Consider the following 8063-nt stretch of genomic DNA (forward strand, 5'->3'; position numbering starts at 1 on the left):
TATTGAGCGCGGGAAGGCGCCGCGGGCACCGGGAACGCCGCGGGAACGCCGGGAATGCCGCGGGGACACCGGGAACGCCGCGGGGACGCCGGGAACGCCGCGGGGACGCGGAGCCGGCACCGGGATGGGGACGTGGTGGCCTCGGTGTCCCCTAGACGATCATCTCGAGCTGGCGCGCGTACTCGATGACCTGCGTGGCCAGCTCGGTGGCCGGGATGGTCCCGTCCTCGGCCTTGAGCTGCTGCCGCCCGAAGCTGTAGGAGCCGCCGGGGCCCAGGAGCCAGCCCCGCTGCGGGGGGAGGGGGGACAGCGCGGGGGACACCGGGTCACCCACCCTGTCACCGTGTCACCCGCCCGGCCACCCCGGCACCCGCCTGGCCACCCTGTCACCCTCCCGACCACCCCATCACCCTGTCACCCCGTCACCCTCCCCAGCCACCCCGTCACCGTGTCACCTCCCCAGCCACCCTGTCACCGTGTCACTCCCCCCACCCCCGGCCACCCTGTCACTGTGTCACCCTGTCACCCTCCCGACCACCCCGTTACCGTGTCACCTCCTCGGCCACCTCGTCACCCTGTCACCCTCCCTGGCCACCCCGTCACCCTGTCACCTCCCTGGCCACCCTGTCACCCTCCCGGCCACCCCTGTCACCCTCCCGGCCACCCCATCACCGTGTCGCCTCCCTGGCCACCCCAGCACCCTGTCACCGTGTCACCCTCCCCGGCCACCCCGGCACCCTGTCACTGTGTCACCCCCCCAGCCACCCTGTCACCGTGTCACCGTGTCACCTCCCTGGCCACCCCGTCACAGTGTCACTGTGTCACACCCCCGACCACCCTGTCACTGTGTCACCCTGTCACCCGCCTGGCCACCCTGTCACTGTGTCACCTCCCCGGCCACCCCGTCACCGTGTCACCGTGTCACACCCCCGACCACCCCGTCACTGTGTCACCCTGTCACCCTCCCGGCCACCCCATCACTGTGTCACCCCCTACCGGCCACCCCGTCACCGTGTCACCCTCCCGACCACCCCGTTACCGTGTCACCTCCTCGGCCACCTTGTCACCCTGTCACCCTCCCTGGCCACCCCGTCACCGTGTCACCATCCCGGCCACCCTGTCACCCTTCCGGCCACCCCTGTCACCCTCCCGGCCACCCTGTCACCCTCCCGGCCACCCCCTCACCGTGTCACCTCCCCAGCCACCCTGTCACCGTGTCACCCTCCCTGGCCACCCTGTCACCCCCCCGGCCACCCTGTCACCATGTCACCCCCCCCGGCCACTGTGTCACCCCCCCCAGCCACCCCGTCACCGTGTCACCCACCCCATCACCGTGTCACCCCCCCGGCCACCCCGTCACCGTGTCACCCTCCCGGCCACCCCGTCACCCTGTCACCTCCCTGGCCACCCTGTCACCCTACCAGCCACCCCGTCACCCTGTCACCGTGTCACCCCCCCGGCCACCCCGTCACTGTGTCACCCCGTCACCGTGTCACCCCCCCGGCCACCCTGTCACCGTGTCACCCCCCCGGCCATCCCGTCACCCCCTTGGCCACCCCGTCACCGTGTCACCCCCCCGGCCATCCCGTCACCCCCTCGGCCACCCCGTCACCCTGTCACCCTCCCGGCCACCCCGTCACCCTGTCACCTCCCTGGCCACCCTGTCACCCTACCAGCCACCCCGTCACCCTGTCACCGTGTCACCCCCCCGGCCACCCCGTCACTGTGTCACCCCGTCACCGTGTCACCCCCCCGGCCACCCTGTCACCGTGTCACCCCCCCGGCCATCCCGTCACCCCCTCGGCCACCCCGTCACCCTGTCACCCTCCCGGCCACCCCGTCACCCTGTCACCGTGTCACCCCCCTGGCCACCCTGTCACCCCTCGGCCACCCCGTCACCGTGTCACCCCGTCACCCCGTCACCGTGTCACCCCATCACCCTGTCACCCCCCCGGCCACCCCGTCACCGTGTCACCCCCCCGGCCATCCCGTCACCCCCTTGGCCACCCCGTCACCCTGTCACCCTCCCGGCCACCCTGTCACCCTGTCACCGTGTCACCCCCCCCGGCCACCCCGTCACCGTGTCACCCCGTCACCCCGTCCCCGTGTCACCCCGTCACCCCGTCACCCCGTCCCCGTGTCACTCCGTCCCCGTGTCCCCCCCGTCACCCCGTGTCCCCGTCCCCCCCCGTCCCCGTCCCCCCGCTACCTTCTTGGCGTACTCCGTCATTCTCTTGGCGCTGCTGAAGAACAGGATGCGGGTGGCCTCGGAGAACAGGATCCTCTCGTAGGCCTTCTCGATGCAGCCCGCGATCTCGTCCCTGGAATGTGTCCCCATCCCGGCGTCACGGCCAGGGGACGCTCCGGGACGGGGCATCCCGGGAATGCCGCTCACCGGATGGTGTCCAGCAGGATGTCGATGAAGAAGGTGTAGCTTTCCGCTGGGATGTTGCCCTTGGCCAGGAAGACCTTGTTGTAGCTGCCCTCCATTAGGTACTGCGGGGGGAAAGGCGGGATGGGATCCGGGATCTGGGATGGGATCCGGGATCTGGGATGGGATCCGGGATGCAATCCGGGATCCGGGATGGGATCCAGGATGGGATCCAGGATCCGGGATGGGATCTGGGATGGGATCTGGGATGGAATCCGGGATGGAATCCGGGATCCAGGATGGCCTCCGGAATGGGATCCGGGATCCGGGATGGGATCCAGGATGGGATCTGGGATGGGATCCAGGATGGCCTCCAGGATGGGATCCGGGATCTGGGATGGGATCCGGGATGGGATCCGGGATGGCATCCGGGATCTGGGATGGGATCCAGGATCCGGGATGGGATCTGGGATGGCCTTTGGAATCTGGGATGGCATCCGAGATGGGATCCGGGATCCAGGATGGCATCCGGGATGGGATCCGGGATCCAGGATAGCACCCAGGATGGCATCCGGGATGGCCTCCGGGATGGGATCCAGGATGGGATCCAGGATGGGATCCGGGATGGCCTCTGGGATCCAGGATGGGATCCGGGATGGCATCCGGGATCTGGGATGGCATCCGGGATTGGATCCGGGATGGGATCCAGGATGGCATCCGGGATGGCATCCGGGATCTGGGATGGGATCCAGGATCCGGGATGGGATCCGGGATGGCCTTTGGGATCCAGGATGGCATCCGGGATGGGATCCGGGATCCAGGATGGCATCCAGGATGGCCTCCGGGATGGGATCCAGGATGGGATCCGGGATTGGATCCGGGATGGGATCCAGGATGGGATCCAGGATCCAGGATGGCATCCAGGATGGCATCCGGGATCCAGGATGGCATCCAGGATGGGATCCAGGATGGCATCCGGGATGACCTCTGGGATCCAGGATGGGATCAGGGATGGCCTCTGGGATGGGATCCAGGATGGCTTCCGGGATGGGATCCGGGATCCAGGATGGCATCCGGGATGGGATCCGGGATAGCATCCAGGATGGCATCCGGAATCCAGGATGGCATCCTGATGGCCTCCGGGATGGGATCCAGGACGGAATTCGGGATGGACCCCGGGATCCAGGATGGCCTCTGGGATCCGGGATGGGATCCGGGATGGGATCCGGGATCCAGGATCTGGGATGGGATCAGGGATCCAGGATCCCGTACCTGCTCCAGGGACACCGGGTGCTTGATGTACACGTTGCTCTGGATCTCCTTGGCCGGGAGCCGCTCCAGCTCCGTATGGAATTCCGCCACGCGGTTCTGGGACAGCAGGAAGAGCAGGTTGAGGCCCAGCAGCTGGTGCTTGTAGGCCGATTCCGGCAGCTCATCCCTGCGGGAAAAACACACGGATCGGGAGCGCTCCCAGGGGACACCAGGGACACAAGGGGACACTAGGGGACATTAGGGGACGTCACCCACTTGTAATCGAAGTAGTAGCACTTGAGCTGGGCCATGTAGCGCTCGAAGGAGGGAATGTCCTTCTTGAGGATGCTCCATTGGGCGCCGATCTCCAGGATGTCCCCTGGGAATGCAGGGGGGGATGTGGGCGGCGGATCCGGATCCCGATCCCGCGGGATGATCCCGGCGTTCCGCACTCACGCGCCAGGATGAGCTGCTGCTTGGTGAGCTTGGAGCCGGACGTGGGGAGGAAGTTGAGATCCAGGAGGGCCAGCTGGGGGGACGGAGTGAGCACCGGGATACCGGGATACCCGGAGAGCGGGATACCGGGATACCCGGACACCGGGATACCCGGACACCGGGATACCGGGATACCGGGATAGAGAGACACCGGGATACCGGGACACCCGGAGAGCGGGATACCGGGATACCCAGACACCTGGATACCCGGACACCGGGATACCGGGATAGAGAGACACCCGGATACCGGGACACCTGGACACCGGGATACCCGGACACCCGGATACCCGGACACCGGGATACCAGGACACCCGGAGAGCGGGATACCGGGATAGCGGGACACCTGGACACCGGGATACCGGGATACCCGGACACCTGGACACCCGGACACCGGGATACCGGGATAGAGAGACACCCGGATACCGGGATACCTGGACACCAGGATACCCAGATACCCGGACACCGGGATACCGGGATAGACAGACACCCGGATACCGGGATACCGGGATACCCGGACACCGGGATACCAGGATAGACAGACACCCGGATACCGGGATACCCGGACACCGGGATAGACAAACACCCCAATACTGGGACACCCGGACACCGGGATACCCGGACACCGGGATACCAGGATAGACAGACACCTGGATACCGGGACACCCAGACACCCGGATACCGGGATACCCGCACACCGGGATAGACGGACACCCGGATACCGGGATACCCGGACACCGGCATACCAGGATAGACAGAGAGTGGGACACCGGGGTACCCAGATACCCGGATACCAGGATAGACAAACACCCGGATACCGGGATACCCGGACACCAGGATACCCAGAGAACAGGATACCCAGAGAACAGGATAGACAGACACCCGGATATTGGGATACCCAGATACCCGGACACTGGGATACCCAGAGAGCGGGATACCCAGATACCCAAATACTGGGATAACTGGATAGCTGGACACACAGATACTGGGACACGCAGACACCTGGATATTGGGATACCCGGATAGCTAGACACCCGGATACTGGGATACCCAAACACCCGAACACCTGGATACCGGGATCCCCAAACAACTGGACACCCGGATACGGGGATCCCCAAACACCGGGACACCTGGATACCGGGATCCCCAAACAACCGGACACCCGGATACCGGGATCCCCAAACACCGGGACACCCGGATACCGGGATCCCCAAACAACCGGACACCCGGATACCGGGATCCCCAAACACCCGGACACCTGGATACGGGGATCCCCAAACACCTGGATACTGGGATCCCCGGACACCCGGATATTGGGATACCCGGATATTGGGACACCCGGCCCCGCTGACTCACGGGGCCGGGCAGGTTAATTAGCGCCTGCAGAGCCCCGGGCTCTTTAATTAGTGTTTACAGCCCCGACCTGCTCCGATCCCGCAGGATTCCGGGGGCTCCAACGCGGCCCCGTTCCGGGATTTCCCTCCTCATCCTCCCCAAACCCCCCCAAAACAGCCCCCCAGACCCCCCTATGGACCCCCCGGCCCCCCCTGGGGACCCCCCTGGGGACCCCGGATCCCCCCAAGGACCCCCCTGTCCCCCCCCCGGGATGTCCCCGTGTCCCCCGACGTCCCCATCCCGGCCCGGGACACCCGGAGCCCCCCCGAGTGTCCCCAGAGCCCCCCGAGGACCCACGTGGGACCCCCGGACCCCCCTGGGGACCCCTGGGTGTCCCTGGTGTCCCCAGACCCCCCCCGGGCTCCTCCGGGTGTCCCCGGACCCCCCCCCCCGGTGTCCCCAATGTCCCCAGACCCCCCCGGGCTCCTCCGGGTGTCCCTGGACCCCCCCTGGGGTCCCCAATGTCCCCAGACCCCCCCGGGCTCTCCCGGCCCCCCCCGGTGTCCCCAGACCCCCCTGGGGACCCCTGGGTGTCCCCGGTGTCCCCAGACCCCCCCCCGGGCTCCTCCGACTGTCCCCGATGTCCCCAGACCCCCCCGGGCTCTCCCGGTCACCCCCGGTGTCCCCAGACCCCCCCGGTCCCCCCGGTGTCCCCAGACCCCCCCGGACCCCCCCGCCCCCCCCCGGTGTCCCCAGACCCCCCCGGGCTCCTCCGGGTGTCCCCAATGTCCCCTCGCTGTCCCTGGCCCCCCGGTCCCCCCCCGCGGTCCCCGGATCCCCCGGGCTCCTCCGGGTGTCCCTGGACCCCCCCCCGGTGTCCCCCAATGTCCCCAGACCCCCCCCGGACCCCCCCGGTGTCCCCCGCTGTCCCCAGACCCCCCCAGGCTCCTCCGGGTGTCCCCGGACCCCCCCGGTGTCCCCGGACCCCCCCCGGGCTCCTCCGGGTGTCCCCAATGTCCCCAGACCCCCCCGGACCCCCCCCGGACCCCCCCGGTGTCCCCGGTGTCCCCAGACCCCCCCCGGGCTCCTCCGGGCTCCTCCAGATCCCCCCGGTCCCGCCGTTTTCCCCCCCGTTTTCCCCCCCGTTCCCCCCGTTCCCCCCGTTTCCCCCCGTCCCCCCCGTTCCCCCCCGGTCACCTTGAGCCTCCCGAGCGCCTCCCCGCACTTGCTGAGGTTGGGGCTCTTGCGGCTCCACTCGCCCTTGAGCTGCTCGTACATCCCGGCCGCGGCCTTGAGGCCGCCCGCGCCCTCGGCGCCGTTCAGCACCAGCCCGGCGCCGCCATGCCCGTGAGTCGGCACCGCGCGACACCGCCCGCCCGCCCGCTGCTTGACGGCCGCGTCGCCACGGCAACGCCGGGACGTCACCGCGAGGACACGCCCTCCCCCCGCCGCCGCCGGCCCCCCCCCCCCGCGCAGCCGGCTGCCCCGCTCAGCCCCGCCCTCCCCGCTCCGCCCCGCCCCCGCCCTCCCCGCTCCTACTCAGCCCCGCCCTCCCCGCTCAGCCCCCCCTCCCTGCTCAGTCCCGCCCCCGCCCCGCCCCGCCCTCCCTGCTCAGCCCCGCCCTCCTCGCTCAGCCCCGCCCCGCTCAGCCCCGCCCCGCTCCGCCCCGCCCCGCTCGCTCCGCCCCGCCCCACTCGCTCAGCCCCGCCCCGTGAGTCGGCACCGCGCGGCGACACCGCCCGCGCGCTGCTTGACGGCCGCGTCGCCACGGCAACGCCGCGACGTCACCGCGAGGACACGCCCTCCCCCCGCCGCCGCCGGCCCCCCCCCCCCCGCGCGCAGCCGGCTCCCCCGCTCAGCCCCGCCCTCCTCGCTCAGCCCCGCCCCCCTCCCCGCCCATCCTCAGCCCCGCCCTCCCCGCTCCCCCCGCCCCCTACTCAGCCCCGCCCTCCCCGCTCAGCCCCCCCTCCCTGCTCGGTCCCGCCCCCGCCCCGCCCTCCCTACTCAGCCCCGCCCTCTCCGCTCAGCCCCGCCCTCCCTGCTCCGCCCCGCCCCCACTCCGCCCCGCCCTCCGCGCTCCCCCTCCCCCACTCAGCCCCGCCCCCCCTGCTCAGCCCCGCCCCCCTGCTCAGCCCCGCCCCCGCTCTCCCCTCTCCGCCCCGCCCTCCCCGCTCAGCCCCGCCCTCCCCGCTCAGCCCCGCCCCCGCTCCGCCCCGCCCTCTCCCCCCCGCTCCGCCCCGCCCTCGCGCTGCGGGGACGGCGCCTGCGCACTGGGGGTTTGGGGGGGGGGGAGCGGCCGTTGGGCCGTGACGTCAGCGCGGCTCAACGGGCGGCGGCGACCGGCGAGGAGGGGGCGTGACGTAGGAGGGGCGCGGAGGGAGGGGTGACGTCACGGCGAGGGGGGGGTGGCTGTGATGTCATGGGGGGGCCGGGGGGGGTGGCGCCATGAGGGTGATGATGTCATGAGGTGGTGGGGGGGGGGTGGCACCGGGAGGGTGGTGGAGAATGACGTCATGGAGTGGGGGGGGGAGCGGCAGCGTGAGGTCACATGGCCTCGCGAGCGGGAGCAAAGCGGGGGGGGGGCAAGGTGACGTCACACCCCGCGGTGCCGTGA

At 70.2% G+C, this 8063-nt stretch overlaps 1 protein-coding gene across 1 annotated transcript; it reads right to left on the bottom strand.

Annotated features, from left to right (window-relative positions):
- Nucleotides 1–145: 145 nt before the first annotated feature.
- On the bottom strand, nucleotides 146–6778 carry LOC148591483 (26S proteasome non-ATPase regulatory subunit 8). The gene is made up of 7 exons (XM_088537493.1): nucleotides 6647–6778; nucleotides 4079–4151; nucleotides 3899–4001; nucleotides 3644–3809; nucleotides 2396–2496; nucleotides 2210–2321; nucleotides 146–289 (listed from the first exon to the last, which is right to left on the bottom strand). The coding sequence occupies exons 1-7, from the start codon at nucleotides 6725–6727 to the stop codon at nucleotides 152–154; spliced, it is 774 nt and encodes a 257-aa protein (XP_088393619.1). The 5' UTR covers nucleotides 6728–6778; the 3' UTR covers nucleotides 146–151.
- Nucleotides 6779–8063: the final 1285 nt, after the last annotated feature.

This window comes from Tinamus guttatus, unplaced genomic scaffold (genome assembly GCF_059628265.1).
Source record: "Tinamus guttatus ecotype Peru unplaced genomic scaffold, ASM5962826v1 Tinamus_guttatus_pri_ptg000785l, whole genome shotgun sequence".
NCBI lineage: Eukaryota > Metazoa > Chordata > Aves > Tinamiformes > Tinamidae > Tinamus > Tinamus guttatus.